Source organism: Amia ocellicauda, chromosome 1 (genome assembly GCF_036373705.1).
Source record: "Amia ocellicauda isolate fAmiCal2 chromosome 1, fAmiCal2.hap1, whole genome shotgun sequence".
NCBI classification, from domain to species: domain Eukaryota; kingdom Metazoa; phylum Chordata; class Actinopteri; order Amiiformes; family Amiidae; genus Amia; species Amia ocellicauda.
The window spans coordinates 44,196,025-44,214,096 of record NC_089850.1 but is presented as its reverse complement, the minus strand read 5'-3'; the positions used below and the strand labels follow the sequence as shown (position 1 = coordinate 44,214,096).

At 38.2% G+C, this 18,072-nt stretch overlaps 1 protein-coding gene and 1 long non-coding RNA gene across 2 annotated transcripts; one reads left to right on the top strand and one right to left on the bottom strand.

Moving 5' to 3' along the window:
• The first annotated feature begins 747 nt into the window (after nt 1-747).
• On the top strand, nt 748-5,454 carry LOC136750943 (uncharacterized). The gene is made up of 3 exons (XR_010816974.1): nt 748-840; nt 3,605-3,710; nt 4,608-5,454. It is a non-coding gene; the product is annotated as an uncharacterized LOC136750943 (long non-coding RNA).
• Nucleotides 1,113-17,911, bottom strand: susd4 (sushi domain containing 4). Its single transcript, XM_066706110.1, has 9 exons — nt 17,548-17,911; nt 17,007-17,177; nt 8,656-8,859; nt 7,321-7,494; nt 5,459-5,647; nt 4,217-4,408; nt 3,558-3,702; nt 2,588-2,973; nt 1,113-2,371 (listed from the first exon to the last, which is right to left on the bottom strand). The coding sequence occupies exons 2-9, from the start codon at nt 17,140-17,142 to the stop codon at nt 2,337-2,339; spliced, it is 1,461 nt and encodes a 486-aa protein (XP_066562207.1). The 5' UTR covers nt 17,143-17,177; nt 17,548-17,911; the 3' UTR covers nt 1,113-2,336.
• Between the last annotated feature and the right edge of the window lie 161 nt (nt 17,912-18,072).

The following is an 18,072-nucleotide window of genomic DNA, read 5'->3' as shown; positions in this document are numbered from 1 at the left end:
CGGTGCCTGCTAGATGTGCGTGTGTGTTTAAGCGAGCAACACCTACTACCACCAATCCACATGTCAATCAAGAGCTTTGATCAGCACCCTCCCCTCCTCTCAAAGAGCTGGACCCCTCCTACACACAGACACTCCAGGAGATGGTGTAGCATTACATGGCCATTGGTTATGACAACGTGAGAAGAGGCCTATCAATTGCAGTGCCCCGGTTTAGGGCCACTGGTGGCCACAGTGCTTATGGTCTCTTTATACACGAGCTGATCTGGACTTATAAATTCAATTAACTTTCATTTATATTTGGTCTGGGAGTTAAATCTCCGTGGGTGAAGGCGTCAAAAAAATAAGACCCTCTCTTCATTTCCCTCAGTAACATGGCATATGTGTACAGAGCCCCCAGAAGACAATTTTCAACAAATTCAGTCACACTAGCATCCCTTTATTCTGAAGACTGTGTTTCCACATTGGGCAAGTGTCAGGAATGGATTATCTTTAAATTATTTTATAATATTATGTAATGGACCTTGCATTCAAAACAAAACAAAACAAAAAACAGATTGTAAATTATTCAGGATGTCTAAATGGATATTATTCCACTGGAAATGGGCAAAAACAAAGAGTGATAACTTATCTGAAGACCCATTTCCTTCCTTAAAAGAGTATCATTCTGTTCTCAGCATTTCCTGATTACTCAATTTCTTGCTTCCCACATATAACTACTTCTTGCGTTTCTATGTTTTTCCTTTTTTGTGTGTGTGTGTTAATGCTAACCATTCTAGCAAAACTTGCTTCTGATAACTGTCTTGTTACAGTGAGAAAAGATTCACTTTGAGAGGAACATGAGTGAGTATTAAATAAATATTCATACTCGGTATTAATGAGTGTTTCTGAATCTAGCTGAGCTGTATTAGTTTGCAGAGGCAATACTTTAATTCTGTAAGCAGATGGGACATGGAAAAATACACAATACATGCTGACTTTGCACTATGACAATTGACTATAAAAAGAAAATGCAAATGTTTGCAACTTCTTTGTTTTATTTCTTTTAAACATTTTTATAAAAAAATCTTCCCAAATCCTCTACTTGAGCGATAATGTAAATGAAAAACAGTGAGTGATTTTAAATGTATATTTAATGATTACAATAGAAATATAATGAATTAAGAAACATGGATAAATTCTGCATTTACATATTTTTTGTTCATATTGGAGGGTTGTTTTAACAGTCAATTCTGTTCAGTCAAGTCCTGACCAGCAGTGCTAAATTTAGTAAAATTAAGAGTGAGATGTGTTTTACATTACAGCTGTTTGCCATTTGATTTATTTTTCCATCTTACAAAAGTGAAGACATAAATGTCAGTATAAATCAGTAATTTGTAAAACAGATCACAAACTCTCATGTTTTAGTTATCATTCTTATTGATTATCAGTCAGCTCAAACCATTCATTTTAAACAATGAAAAATAAATAAATAGGTATAAAAGTGGCTGATACAGATGAAACAGCATCACTGTGTTACACATGTACTGTGAAAATACAGAATTGTGCTTCAGTTTGGCAGAGATCCACCTTACTTAAGCTTACAGGAAGAACAATTCTTGATGCTTCCATGTGCTGTCCACAACAAATATAGATTTCCTCAGCATTCAGTCATCCCCTTATTGACATATTTGGAGCAGCCAAACAACCACTAACTTTACAATTTAAAACCCCATCTAGCAAAAAATGCAACCCACAGACAAGGTTTCTCGTGTCTCAGATGATATAGTTGGATAACTCAAACCCTGTCAAAAGCGGTGGGTTGAACAATCATTGCGTTAACTTCCACTTACCATAGTGGTTTAATCCCACAGAGAACTTTGAAATATTTTTAATAAGTTTTTTATATATAACTTTTAAGGAGATGTGTCCTATTTATATATATATATATATATATATATATATATATATATATATATATATATATATATATAATGACACATCCTTAAGCAAATAATGAAAAAAAGAATAGAAGGAACTGGAGTGGATATATGCAGGATGTCCTCTGTTTATGATGGTAATTAAATATGAATGAATGTTGCTTCCATTGCTATTGTGGATTGGCAATGCATTTGCCTGCTTCACCATGTGGGGTTTATCTTCAGTTTGCCATTAAACAGCATCTTTGAAGGGTGAAGTAATGTATCACAAGTGCTCAATTTTTTTTTTGAAAAAACAATTATTAAGATGGCAATCACATTGATCAAGTGCTGGAAAACTGATGCTTTCGATAGACAACTAATAAAGAATTATGTTCTTAGGTTTTGGTTCCACTGAATTGCCATTTGAAAAATGGAAGATCAACAGTCTTCTCCTTCTTCCACCAGTGGAATTTCTAAAAAAAAGAAAAAGATAAATTACAACAAATTAAAAAATACTGTGACACACTTGGTTTCGATGTATTAAACTGTATGCTTCATGAAAAGTTGATTTCAGAAAGTAAAATCAAAAGCAAAACAGTTCAAGAAATAGGATTTATAGTAATCTGAACCATCCTTTCTGCTCTGCAATCTTCAACCTTCACCTTCCGTTGGTTAATGACAAAACCTACCATCTGCTATGTCGATGCTTGGACTCGTGGAAGCGGTGTCGGCTGTGGAAGTTATAACGTTGGTTCTCTCCGACAAGTTGTTCAGCCCCCCCGGGCAAGTGGATGAGGGGCATATACTCTGGAGTTGCTCAAAAGAATCTGTGAGGCTTTCGCACGTTTCGTACTCGCTGGCCTCAGGCTGGGCGGCACCAAGGCTGTCGACGTGGCCAGGATAGGCCGGCGGTCCCTGGTCTTCGGAGTGTGAGGATTCCCCTTGGCCAGCAGGGGGCGGAAAACTCGGGGGCAGAATGTTAGTGCTGCTCACAGCTTCATCATAGGAGGGCAACAGCACCGGGATGCCATCCACCACTATAAAATTGGGTCCGCTTGAATCTTGTTGTCCATCTCTGAGGGAAAGCACAACACGTGCTATTAATTACAGTAAAATCCTTTCTAGATTTAAAAACAATAAATGATAGAGTAACAGAGTAATAGAGTAATATAAGAAGAAAAACAATGTTTTCTTTGTTATGTTAATTAAGATATTTCCTACCCTTTTCTATGTTTCTGTCATTTTCAAGGCACCTAATTCCATCCACAAACCACACACAAAGAGACAGCATAAATATGTATAATAATAATAATAATAATAATACAGTTCCCAATTCCTTTTGGACAGATATCAGTATACATCCCTGAAATTCAGATCCACATTAAAAGCCAGGAAAGCATTTGAACAGGTCAGCTATGTCTAGAGGCAACCAAATACAATAAGTAAAGTTACACACAAATGTTTGGCATTTTCCCCTCATGCAAACTCTTTTGGATCTGATTTGCTATGTGTATATTTTAATTAATCTTCTAATAAGACATATAATAATAATAATAATAATAATAATAATAATAATAATAATAATAATACAAAAATGCAGTTTTCCTTGAGAAGTTCACCATGAACGTTCAAAGCATGCATATAAGTGAAAATAAATACCTCAGCTGTAAGTGTGTCTTGCATCTAAACTGAAACACTTTCCCCAGAATGACAAAGAGCAGCGCCAGCAGCACACTGGTCGCAGTGAACGCCACCACTTTCCAGGTAGTCAGTAGAGACTCTGGAGAATTTGGCCAGGAAGGCTCTGTGAAGGTAAAGACATGTTTTAAATTCACCATTACTTCCAGGAACAACAACATACATTCACAGTGTGGTTCTGACCATGAATCTGAAAGGTTATGCTTCCCTGATCATAACCTCCATTTCATTCAGTTCATTGGTCTGTGCATATTTACTTGTGTGTTTGTAAAATATTCTATCTTGTACATGAAAGTCGAGTATGTTACAGTCACATTTGCAAATCCACCGGCACAGAACAGCAAAACAAAACAAGCAAGACAAGGCAAAGAAAACAAAAACTGAGCAGTCCAGGTCATCATGACACCCCACAAAAATCATAACTTCCTGGACATCCATTCAGGAAAGCAGTAAAATAGCAGACGCAAACTATGCATACGTTAAGAAGTGATTTTATAGTATAATATTTACACATCTATGAGCAAATTAACTCTCCTGTGTTTGACTGCTGTCTAAATTGGCCTGCCAGGAATTGTGCTCTATGAAAGCCCTGGAGTTGTTACTTACTTTGTCATACCTACCTGCTTTAATACAGTACACCTGGATGTGGGGAAACCATTGTCCATACTGGCAGGTGATGTACCTGTAGTCATTGGCTAAAGAGTAGCCAGGGTCACAATAGAACTCCACCACTGTCCCGTGGATGTATCGGTCACAAGGGTGGGGGTGGCACATGTAATCTCCATGTTCTACCATGGGAGGTAGTGGACAAACTGAAATGAGAGGATGATGGAAATGTGTTAACTTTCAAGGCCATGTTTTATGCTAGTGCCTATGTTTCAGAGTTTAAACTGTTAACATGTAAAATCACTGGAAGCTGATCTAATGGTTTTGAGTTTTAGTTGTCATGCTGCAATCATTCCTTCGTCAAACCACTTCCCCAAAACAGTTTTTTTTCTGTTCCTGTTTCAGGACATGTTGGAACAGAGGGTCCAAGGTGATGCAAGTCTAAATATAGTCAAAAAATGATAAGTATAAAAAAACTAAAACAAAAAACACATGAAAGCCAGTCTGATGCTTATGTTTATTAACAGGGTAAGCTACAGACTGAAAACATGAATAAGATTGAAGCCCTTTTCTGCTCTGAGGCTTTTTGATGTGCTTCAGTATTGATGATGCACTATGTCTAATTATTTTGAACGAAGTACCTAGGCGACATGGGGAACTAATAGAAAGGCTGACAAAATACTTGGATAAGAAGTGTAGAATGTGAAATCAATGTTAATATTAGTGTTATTCATGTGTTTGAAAGAGTTCATTTTGATCTCCATGCAACAAAAAGGCTTTTGCTGTCCTGGAAAACATTCACAGAAGAAATATTATATTGAGTCCTGCTCTTAAGGTCAGTGAAAGTTTTTTCACAGGAGTGTGCCATTAGTATCACCTCAGTTTAATCACATCATTGACGTAATCGTTTACATAACTGATCCAAATTGTTGGCGATGGAAAGAGACCCATAAATCTGGTGGGGCTGGAAAGGTAAAAAACTCTAGCGAATGTCCGGAGATGCCATCAACCTGCACATCCTACCTGACGCATGACAGGACTGCCTGGCACACAGCTATTCATTTGAGTGGATTTCCTCATGTTTGACATTAAAATGGGGACATTCACAAGTGACAGCGACATTTATCAGTTTTAAAATTATGAATCTGACAAAGAAAATATCATTGCATTATACAATGGAAGTCCAGTAAGGAAAATTCTGCCACACATTTCACTTCAATCAAGCGAAACACTGTCTGCACTACATCATAAATTACCTTCCACATCAAGGCACCTTGGCGGGGTGTCAGACCAGATGAGGTTGTACATGCACTCCAGCAGCTCGGCCCCATCCAGTTTGTAGCCGGGAAAGCAATGGTAGCGAACAACTGTTCCCACGGGCACGGAGAACTCGGTCTCTGAGATGTTCATGTAACTGTGAGGAGGAACCACAGGACGCAGACAGCCTGCAGCATAGAGGAAACCCGGATCATTGCGGCACACAGTCACAGAAACATATACAGCAGTGGCAGCTGGTGGGGAGGAGAGGAGGAAAACCAACCCACAGTGTTGTGTTATTTTACACTAGTTGGCTACTTATCTCTACTGTCTTAAGTTATGTTATGTTCTTATGTTCAAATGTAGCAATAATCCAACTAGCACCTTAATGCAAATGTGCTATACAACTAAGGTAAGGTAATGCACCCAAAGTTTATCCCCATCTTCCATAAGGAACAAACAACATATTATCGTATATCAAATACAACACAAAGACTGAATATAAAAAAGGGACCAGGTGAACGAGAGGGAAAGACGCATCTAATCACTGTGCACTTTGGATGGGAATGAACCTCGTGTGCGTAATGTGCCTGTCAGTCCAATCAGGGGTGACGCAGCACCCAGTACGTTACAGTGGGAATTTTACACAACACCCTCTGATTTAAAAAGGGAAAACAAAAACCATGAAACACTAACGCTAGCTAACTACTTCTCGATAAAAAACAGGGAAACGTAAATCTGAAAAATCTAAAAGTGGTTTGAAATTTGCACTCTCTCTTTTCTAATATGGTACTGTATCTATCGCTATCTATCGCTTTACCAGCAGTTTGTCACACTCATGTACAATACAATGGTAGAGAACTGAAGATGAACTTTGGAAATTATCATTGGACAAACACAATATTGTATTCTGGTTGTTGATTGGTTAGGGAGGACATCCTCCCTTGGAGCATCATTTTAAGTGTTTTGGTCAATAACAGATTAGCATGAAAAACATTAAGTACATTAAATTGATATAAGACATCCCACCCCCCTAATTTCAATAATGGATTTTTTCCAAAGAAGAGAGGAATTATTTTATAAATGATACTAAGATTTGGTAATGGTTTATTTCAGCCAGTTACTATATTTATATTTTGATCTCCCTCTTGCCTCTCAAAAATAGAGGAGGAGCAACCTCTATGGACCAGCCTCCTCTGATATACAGTGTACATTAAGATGACAACAGTCAAATATAATATTTTTAAATGTGCATATTTTTGCATTTTAATGATTAAAAACAGTTGAATACATTTACCACAAAGTTACCCCCCAAAAAAGAACAAATCGGTCTCCACAACCCCTTAATTTCAGCACCTTAAAAATAGTAATAAACACTACTAACAAAATCCCACTAATGAGATGACCAGTGATTTTCCCCTCACAGCAGAGCATCCGTCCTTTTCTACTGGCCTCTAGTGGTCAGACCTAGTATACATTGGTCTCTGGTAATAAACTGTGTATTGGTGTCCAGATTCTTTAGACTTTATCTGGACTAAGAATCCAGATTGTGTGCCGTGGCGTTCAAAGTTGCACATTAACATGTTTTGAAAGGAACTTAATGCAACACATACTGGTACTGGTTAAGGACGATCCTCTGAAATGTTTGAGGACTACTGTATGTAATTTCTGCTTCTGTATCAAAGCATGCATAGACTGAAGCATTAACAGCGTATGTTTCACCTTAAATAACCTGCTGTCACTTGGAAAATACAGCCAGGTTACACTCTGCTTTATCACAAAGTAGAATTGGAGATACACGTATCGTTTTTTTTTTTTTAAAAGCACAAGATAAACCTTCCAAATTTAGTACTCTCGGTACCTTGACAAATGGGCAAGCTGTCCCATGTTCCATCATCCTGGCAGATTGAGGCCATATTGTCCATATCTGGGTATCGTATCTGGAAGCCTTCATGACAGCTAATTATCAGTTTGTCTCCAGGTCTGTAGGTACGGTTATGAATTTCAGCATCTTCGATATATGGAACTAAACAATCTGTGAAATCAAATTTTAAAACACATCAGGTGTGTGATGTACTTAACAGACTGAAAATATTAATTAAAACATAGTTTACTGGTATTCTATTTAAATAAAAATGTGATTGTTGCTTAATTAATTAATTATATCTTGAATATAATCCCAAAGCCCTAAAATGAACACTGCAGTTTATACTATCAGTATTACTACTGTTGTTATATATTATTATTATTATTATTATTATTATTATTATTATTAGTGTTAGAATTATGTAAATATAATAGTTTCTTAGAAGTTTAATACATACTTATCAGTTTAACACTTTACACTCAGCCTCATTGTTATCAACATGTGTGCAGGTTATATTTATTAACAACATTATTAGCTACAAACATCATTTTTATATCCCTGGAAACTAGAGATGTTGCTTTGTGGAAATATTGACTTGCAAAGTAGGGTGTAAAAATTTACTAGGGTTTGAGGATTGTTATTTTTAATAAATGATCACTGCTCCTTCAATTTGTATCAAATTCTCACCCAGTTTGTCTTATAAGTTTGACAAGTACTTAAAAAAAACTAAAAAACTAAAACAAAAACATAAAAATCATATGTTTCATAATTCAAAATTATGCTATACTTTATCTTGGGAAAAAATGTGTTAGTGTTGTGAAATAGTTTGTCTAATCATGATCAACAATGCAGAAACTTTTGTATGCTTTCATTTGAATGGTCCCACACTTTTGCGAGCATTTTTTGGTACAATTTTATAAAAACTTTTCTGCATAGGCTAGGTTCCTTCAAATGCACATTTTTCCTTCATTTTGTATGCTATTTTCACCCAATAACTTCTACAAGTTTCAATATGAGTGGTATTTCAACATAACATCTCAATTTCCCATATACTTTAATTGAGGAAAAGATAAAAAAAATCTACATTTCTACATTTCATAAAACACATTTCTATTTTAGTGAAAAAACTTGGTAGTAGTGTAATATAGTTTGTCTGATCATGATCAGAATTGTATAGTACAGGATGTCTAGTTTGATAGGTGTCACATACCTGTACTCCCTATAATGTCCATATTAAACACTTTGCGTGTCTAAGAAGTTCAAACCAGGCGAAAATGGGGCTGAGTGTATTGACTTAAAATACATGGTGCACCTCCACACCCTCCTCACCTTCAGGTAGGCACACTGGTTTATGACTTGGTTTCCAGCCCATGGACCCGTCGTGAAGCCGGATGCAGACTACCTTTGCGGGGCCCTTGAGTCGATACCCTTCCAGGCAGTAGAAACGGGCAGCTGCATTCTCAAAGAAGAGGCCAGAACCCGGAGTCCTGTTTCCGTGCTCTGGGAAGCCTGGGTCAATGCAGAATTGCTGGTCTGAAAATCCAACATACAGGTTACTGTAGCTTCATTGAGAAGAGACAGGGGAAAGAGCTTCACAACACTCCAGGAACCACAACGTGACTATTTTTAATCTTTACAAAAGAGGTCAAAGAATGCATTTACTGATTCTTTCAGGGTAACATGAGAATATTACAAGATTTCAGTAGGTGGCGCCAAAATACATACTCAAGTATCCAATTCAGTATCTTTTTGACCCTTATGTTGCTAAAGCTTGCTCTCAGTTTACCCACTTGCAGCTGAATCTACATTTCAGGACTGTCCACACTTCTCTAACTGTAACCAGCCTTCAGCTTAACCATAACAATAAAAAGCAGTTAGTCTAGACAAACTACAGGAGCCAAGGATCTGTGGGGAGTTACCAGTAAGTGGACAGCATGGTCCCCTAGTGTAACATCTTTTCTATATTATCTTGTGAAACTAAATCCTAATGAGGTCAGTAACTGGCAACTTTAAGGGCAGCACTTACTGTTATGACTGAAGAATATTTTTTAGTTTCAGACCCATTTATAGTTTAGATTACCACTGGTTAAAACCACACTGTTAAAATAATACTTGAAAATTCAACAAGTTCACATGTGTCCACAACATAGATTGTGTAAAAAATTTGCATTAAAGCACATCCAGCTCCTCCTCCACACTAATGACAGATTTAATTGATATTATTGTTCTGCTGTGTGCCAAGTTACAACAATGGAAATCAAACAAATTATTGTAAATGGGGAATAAGAACTAGAGCAAATAAAATCAGACAACACCTTTGGATTTGCAACTTTGACGCTGTGCTCTAGGTTTACTCCTTCATTTTACAAGCCTTCCTGGTATTAAGTTTCACTCTGCAGTGACTTTCACAACAGGAGATAAAAAAACAGCCTTATGAGAAAAGTTACAGTTCAAAGGTAGGACAACCTAAAACATCTGCAGGTTTATATTTCAATTTTTAAGAGGTTCTTTACAATTAATCATAAAAACTCTGTCAATGTTTGACACAGTCTCAACCTATAGATATTATTGTGGATTCATTTACCAGGAAAAGAAAGAGGGCCTTGTTTGGAAATGATACAATTTGTGTGGATTACTATGTGTATCAAATATAAAACTCTTTTCCTTGCCAAACCTGACCAAGCCTATGTTTAATATCTGCTCTAGTCTTTGCTTTTATTCTTATCGGTTGACAGAAGCTCAAATAATTGGTTCACATACTGTTGGCTTTACAAGAACCGGGTCAAGAACAACAAGAGAACAACCTTGAATAATCCACTTCTTGAAGAAAAAGTTGCAGAAAGTCTTCTTCCAACTCAGATACCTTTCTGGTTACAAAGGTTACCTAACTTCACATTTGACATTTTTCTTTTGTTTTATTCACAATCTACAGTGTAGCTTTAAAGCTGAATGATTATTTTTTTTGGAGAAAAAAACGAATTTGTGACAAATTTCACCGCTTTGACTTTTCTCCAGTGAAATGTCTTACTGTGGCAAGTTGTATTTTACAAATGATTAAATGAATCAAATGAATTTCTATGACTTAGTGTATGGGTGTGGGCTCTGTTCTACCTTTGCTATAGATACATGTAAACATGTTTCTTCTTTGATACTGACTCAGCAGAATACTTTATGACTTCCTTCTACTTTGATAATGCTTTAAAAATGCAGAAAAAAATATTGAACTGATCTAGGATTAGTCATAACAACACTTAATAATAACAGTCATTTGATAATTAAAATAAAATAAAACTAAACGTAAAAACAAAACCAACACTGTTCCACTTTGAGGTCACTGCTCTGAAGACTCCCTAAAACATTCATATATACTTATCAGCATGTTTAGACTAACACTTAACCACATCACACATTAATAGTTTACTTCAAACACCATTCAACATTCAATTGTTAAAGGTTACACATTTGAAAACTATAACTCTGAAAGAAGAATATATATAAAAAAACACAACAGTAAATTCCATGAGTACATCAGAGTTGAAATGACCAGAACCAATCAACCAATGAACTAATCAATGTTCAAATTGATTTCAGTTAAATAAAGAAGTTACTTCCTGAAGCAGAATCTTTTTATTTTAGTTTTTAATATTTATTCACAATTTCTGCCACTCAATCTGAAGTAGTCACAGCCATATCTGGAGAATTATAACTTTGAAGTTTCCAATGGTGTCGTGTGTTGCAGTCAATGGTGTTCCAGCCTCCAAATAAATAATCTGCATTTCAATTATTTCTTTCTCAAGAGACGTTCCAACAGCAGACAGGTAATCAATTCAAACAGCACTCATACAAAGGTAGCTGTAAATCCATTTCTCTGCAAGTGCTTACAGTTTTGAATCCTTTCATTCATCTGTTCACCAGAGAGTCCAAGTGAAACAGCCGATCTATAGCATCGGTGTCACACAAAATACATAACAATGATTACAATCTCCATATCGTCAAAGCTGGAAATGAATCCTAACCATTCACCCATAATTTGCCTTCTTTCCCACAAAAGTACTGGTGATCCTCTCTCAAGGAACCAGTGCCTTAAGATTTACCGAGTGAAATTGAGTGCTCTGTAAGAAAATTATGCTTCAAAATCAAGCCACTTAGGCCAGAAAGCCTCTCAGTCATTTCGTCCAGTATCTTGAGTGTTGTAACCTCAACGCACGGCTGACAGCTGCAGCTCTGCACTGAGCCTTCTAGTGTGGCAACAAGGGAAACACTGATTTCCACTGCACAGTCTGTCACAGGTAAGACTGTGGGATTTATTTTCTGCCTCCAAAGACTACATTTAATTGTGTATTTTCACATTTTGCATGCATGGTCATGTACAAACTCCCAATGCATCAGCATGAATGAAAATCAATTCCAAATGGATTCATGCTGTGCTATAATAACTGCGTTCAGATTTGTCTGTTCGACAGCCAATAAAATCAGAAGACATGAAAGTCAGAAGACATGTAAAAGTCTTTCTTTTGTACATTTTAAACTACTCAGATTACAATCAACCCAACCTCAATTGACAATGTAGCATATTCCACCCAACAAGAATGAATATCAGTTATATTATTATATAATACACTCACCTAAAGGATTATTAGGAACACCATACTAATACTGTGTTTGACCCCCTTTCGCCTTCAGAACTGCCTTAATTGTACGTGGCATTGATTCAACAAGGTGCTGAAAGCATTCTTTAGAAATGTTGGCCCATATTGATAGGATAGCATCTTGCAGTTGATGGAGATTTGTGGGATGCACATCCAGGGCACGAAGCTCCCGTTCCACCACATCCCAAAGATGCTCTATTGGGTTGAGATCTGGTGACTGTGGGGGCCAGTTTAGTACAGTGAACTCATTGTCATGTTCAAGAAACCAATTTGAAATGATTCCACCTTTGTGACATGGTGCATTATCCTGCTGGAAGTAGCCATCAGAGGATGGGTACATGGTGGTCATAAAGGGATGGACATGGTCAGAAACAATGCTCAGGTAGGCCGTGGCATTTAAACGATGCCCAATTGGCACTAAGGGGCCTAAAGTGTGCCAAGAAAACATCCCCCACACCATTACACCACCACCACCAGCCTGCACAGTGGTAACAAGGCATGATGGATCCATGTTCTCATTCTGTTTACGCCAAATTCTGACTCTACCATCTGAATGTCTCAACAGAAATCGAGACTCATCAGACCAGGCAACATTTTTCCAGTCTTCAACTGTCCAATTTTGGTGAGCTTGTGTAAATTGTAGCCTCTTTTTCCTATTTGTAGTGGAGATGAGTGGTACCCGGTGGGGTCTTCTGCTGTTGTAGCCCATCCGCCTCAAGGTTGTACGTGTTGTGGCTTCACAAATGCTTTGCTGCATACCTCGGTTGTAACGAGTGGTTATTTCAGTCAAAGTTGCTCTTCTATCAGCTTGAATCAGTCGGCCCATTCTCCTCTGACCTCTAGCATCAACAAGGCATTTTCGCCCACAGGACTGCCGCATACTGGATGTTTTTCCCTTTTCACACCATTCTTTGTAAACCCTAGAAATGGTTGTGCGTGAAAATCCCAGTAACTGAGCAGATTGTGAAATACTCAGACCGGCCCGTCTGGCACCAACAACCATGCCACGCTCAAAATTGCTTAAATCACCTTTCTTTCCCATTCAGGCATTCACTTTGGAGTTCAGGAGATTGTCTTGACCAGGACCACACCCCTAAATGCATTGAAGCAACTGCCATGTGATTGGTTGGTTAGATAATTGCATTAATGAGAAATTGAACAGGTGTTCCTAATAATCCTTTAGGTGAGTGTATATCTGCAATAGGAAGATCCTTCCTAACCAACCCATTCCTCACAGTCTTATGTCCTCTAGAAATGTAATTGTTCTTCCTTAAAAACTAAAATATTTATGAAGGTCATGTTGTTTAAATACCTTTAGATTAAGTTAACCACAGCAAAAGTATTATCTTAACTCACAATGTCACAGTTGTTGATTTTCTTTTTTTTAATTGTCCAGTGCAGGACATAGGAAAGAACATTACCTTTAACACTAAATACAGCCATCTGTCTAATTTGGAAAGACAAACACTTACTCCTGAGACAGCAAACATCCTTTTATTGTTTGAGCAGCGCAGGATTTGGCACAGCCAAGTAAGGCCTAATGACAAATTATTGTTTGCTGGTAATTTTTCAAATCATGGAGCTGAAAGCATTTTCTTTTTCACTATTCTTTCCACAACAAAGGATGATCTAAAACAAATAAAAAACTTATCTTCAAAATGTAAAAATATATTGTTATTTGTGAGAATATAATTAGCATTGAATGTATCATATTTAGGGTACATTATATTATAACCGTATGGTGAAACAGCATGGCTTGGTGTCCTGCTTTAAGATATAATTACCTCAGAAATATAACTGTGTACCTGCTTGTGTATGCGTTTGTACGTTTATGTATTCTTTCTTATAAAGTGTAGCCTTCAAACTCTGATGATCTTTATATAACAGGGTCTGTTTGTGAGATGTTACTATGTGAGATTACAGGCCCACAGTGTAACATTGCCATACTGACCCTGCCCAGTCTTTCCTCTTTCCAGGGGTGAACCATTGTTGTCTTTGCTGATTCAGTCATTTAGAAGTCAAACGGGGAAGTTAGATACAAATCAAATCAGTAAAGCATTATAGCTAAATTCATAAATTGTTTTTTGCTACCTTAAGCATATAATTAACAAATTATTGGAAATAAAAAGGCATATAGATATTTGAGCAGATTAATAAGAGTTCCTGGAAGTAGTTAAAAATGTTTATTTGATCTTGTACTATATTGATGTGATACTCACTGTCTAATGCCCTGTTTCCACTGACGGACGTGTCCGGCCCCGGACGCTTAAACGGGTGTTTCCACGCATCCAGGTTTTGTGGACGGTTAACTATCTGGTGCCAGATGTGTCCGTAATCGTCTGTCACGCAAGCCAAATCATCATTTAGAGATATCTTGAATTAATTTAAAGATATCTGGAAATATTTCAAGATATCTTAAAATAAGTCCAGATATCTTCAAATATTTAAATTTATCTCTAAATCATTTGAAGATATCTGCAAATCATTTAAAGATATCGAATTTAAAAGTAAATTTAGAGATATCTCTAAATTGTTTGCAGATATGTTCAAATGATTTAGAAACATCTTTTAATCATTTTGAGATATCTGCAAATCATTTCACGATATCTTCAAATGACTTCCTGTTCATTTAGAGATATCTCCAAATCATTTTGCGATATCTTCAAATTACTTCCTATATGTAGCCCAAGATTATCACTTCCTGTTAACCTGTTAAACTGACAGGCAAAAACGGGAATTTCCTCCTAAAAGGACTGCCCCTATATTTCAAAAGCCCATAACTCCGTAAGTATTTGCATCACATGCACGTGGATGGTATCATTTGAAAGTAAATCGCTTGTTTATTTTATATATATGCTTAGAACATAGCTTGGAATAACAAAATTCCAAATAACAACATAACGTGCAGAAAAAACGTTTTTTTATTATTGTTTCAAGATGCAAAATCATGTTTCACATCACCTAAAGAAGGCTCCTCTATATACAGTAGCCTGAATCTCCGCAATATCCCTTCAGTGAAAGGGGGTCACTTTGCTGTTCAGAACATCCTTAAATCCAGTATATATTATGTATAATGTTTTATGTTCTATCAAACACAGAAAAGTTCAGATCCGATGATGTAAGATACTTATGTATCAGTGTGCTGTACAGAGAGACATTCTGAGCTCTGAGAATTTTTTTTAAATTCCTTCTCAAACCAAGTACCACCACCCCCCCCCCCAAAAAAAAACCCAATAAATAAATAAATAAAATTCCCTTTTAAGAGTACCAGCGCCATCTGTCAGTTTAAGAAGTTAATTTGTTCATTAATGTAATGTAATTGAATGAGGAAACAGGAAGTGATAATCTCAGGCAACATACAGGTAGTAATTTGAAGAAATCTCTAAATGATTTGCAGACATCTCGAAATCATTTAAGAGTAAGTTAAGGGAGTCAAGTTGTGCAATTTAAAATACTTATCTACTGACACATATCTTGATTACAAAATTAACAACAATAATAATAATACATAGCAAATATGTATTGTTATTGTTGCACATGGAAATGTTTTCTTACGGTAATGTAATGCTTGTCTGAATATAATGTTGTCTATACATGTTTAGCTCTTCTTAATATCTCTTAACAGAAACGTGTATTTATTACGCTGTCTTCAATCATGTAAAGCATAAATAATAAAATAGACACAGAAGTGCTTTCCACATCAGGCTCTATCGCTCGTAGTGTTGTTTTCGCTCTGCTCCTCCCACAACAGGGACGGACTTCCGACAACAGCCTGGTTTCACAGAACGCTCTGATGCGTCGGTACGGCACGGACGCTAGCCAGGGCATTAGGGCTTTCATTCTACCTTAGCTCTAAATATCCGATTTGTCTGGTCGAGGTTACCATGCTCTTACAGTCTTTAGCTATTGAATATTTTAGTTACTTCTAAACTACAGGAAGCGTTTTGTGTTGTAGAAGATATTTTTGAAATCAGGTCCTAAGCTTCAAAAACTCACTTTTCTATTTTAGTAATGTTTCAGCATCTCCCGTGTGTGAAGTGTCTATTGTATATAGGGGTTTCTATTGAAGATCCCGGCAGTGAGAAAACGGAGAAGGAGGCAATGCATTTCTATTAGGGAGACAGTGGGGTTCTCAGGAACGCTTCAGGGATCTTGGGGTTGTATGCACATAACTTAATAATGCAGCTTTTTGAAAGGGTGTTATAACCACGGTTTGCCCTGTGTGTTGAACTGCAGAATACACCGATCTGGCACCAAGACGTTGGGGAATTTGGAGGCCAAGTCAACACCTTGAACTCGTGATTCATCAGACCAGGCCACCTTCTTCCATTGCTCCGTGGTCCAGTTCTGATGCTCACGTGCCCATTGTAGGCGCTTTCAACAGTGGACAGGGGTCAGCATGGGCACCCTGACTGGTCTGCGGCTACGCAGCCCCATACGCAACAAACTGTGATGCACTGTGTGTTCTGACACCTTTCTATCAGAACCAGCATTAACTTTTACAGCGATTTGAGCTACAGTAGCTCGTCTATTGGATCAGACCACACAGGCCAGCCTTCGCTCCCCACGTGCATCAATGAGTCTTGGCCGCCCATGACCCAGTCGCCGGTTCACTGCTTTTCCTTCCTTGGACCACTTTTGATAGGTACTGACCACTGCAGACCGGGAACACCCCACAAGAGCTGCAGTTTTGGAGATGCTATGACCCAGTCGTCTAGCCATCACAATCTGGCCCTTGTCAAAGTCACTCAGATCCTTACGCTTGACCATTTTTCCTGCTTCTAACACATCAACTTTGAAGACAAAATGTTCACTTGCTGCCAAAAATATCCCACCCACTGACAGATGCCATGATAACGAGACGATCAGTGTTATTTATTTCACCTGTCAGTGGTCATAATGTTATGGCTGATCGGTGTAAGTCTACTGCTTCAAGTAATATTACCAGCCTTGGTACTTTAAGGAAATCTTACAGCAATTGTGGACACCCGGTGCTGGTATCGTTATTATAGTAAATGAAGAAGCGCATACCTACGGTGACGTCAGGGGAGCAGCAGTGCAGCTGCAGATGGATACACAGGATGAGCGCCAGGAGTTTCCGACAGCAGCTGGAGCAGCGGTGTATCAATGCATCTCCACACCTTGAGCTCAGTACATGATGATGCATCTTTTATCCGCACGGATTCATCAGATTGCGGCTCTCTGCAGAAAGAAAACAGGGCTAGCGGATTAATATTAACCTAGACCATAACAGGCCATTTAAATATTTGATTATTGTAGACCTAATTTATGTAGAAACAACAATAATCCATGGGATTTTGCAAATAAAAAAAATGGAAGTTTATAATACACAGACATCCATAAATTGTAATTTTCTTCCCATGGCCTACAACATTGTAGTTGCATTCTTTTACTACGTACCATCGCCTTCCATGATAACAAGCCGACCGCCACCTGTCCTGAAATACACTTTTACACAAAATAAATCAAGGTCGCCTGTCAGTGCAGCGCATCACACGGGCTTGCGGTGTTGTATTTGCACTGCCTTTAAACGTTGCTTCTCGCTGCTTACCTGCAAATGTCATGCATGAATGAAAAATCCGCTTCCTCCTCCTCCTCCTCCTCCTGTCCTGCTGATGCAGGGGGTCGATCCTCCAGACTCGGCTGATTTCCAATGGAAATTACCGGCAGATAGCGGGCACGAGCTCGACGGCCAAGAGAGAGAGAGCGGGGGGGCGCGCATCAGCCTCCTCCTACAGCAGATCTACAGCAGTCCCCCAGTCCTGTCCTGTGCGCAGATCTACAGCAGTCCCCCAGTCCTGTCTTATGCGCAGATCTACAGCGGTCCCCCAGTCCTGTCTTATGCGCAGATCTACAGCAGTCCCCCAGTCCTGTCTTGTGCGCAGATCTACAGCAGTCCCCCAGTCCTGTCTTGTGCGCAGATCTACAGCAGTCCCCCAGTCCTGTCCTGTGCGCAGATCTACAGCGGTCCCCCAGTCCTGTCTTGTGCGCAGATCTACAGCGGTCCCCCAGTCCTGTCTTGTGCGCAGATCTACAGCAGTCCCCCAGTCCTGTCCTGTGCGCAGATCTACAGCAG

What these genes read in the sequence shown, in the direction of transcription:
- susd4 (XM_066706110.1), bottom strand. Translation starts at nt 17,142, where the DNA reads ATGCATCATCATGTACTGAGCTCAAGGTGTGGAGATGCATTGATACAC. An exon ending in AAGACACACTTACAGCTGAG is followed by an intron (nt 2,974 to 3,557) that starts GTATTTATTTTC and finishes GCTTTCCCTCAG; the next exon opens with AGATGGACAACAAGATTCAA. An exon ending in AAGCATCGACATAGCAGATG is followed by an intron (nt 2,372 to 2,587) that starts GTAGGTTTTGTC and finishes TCTTTTTTTTAG; the next exon opens with AAATTCCACTGGTGGAAGAA.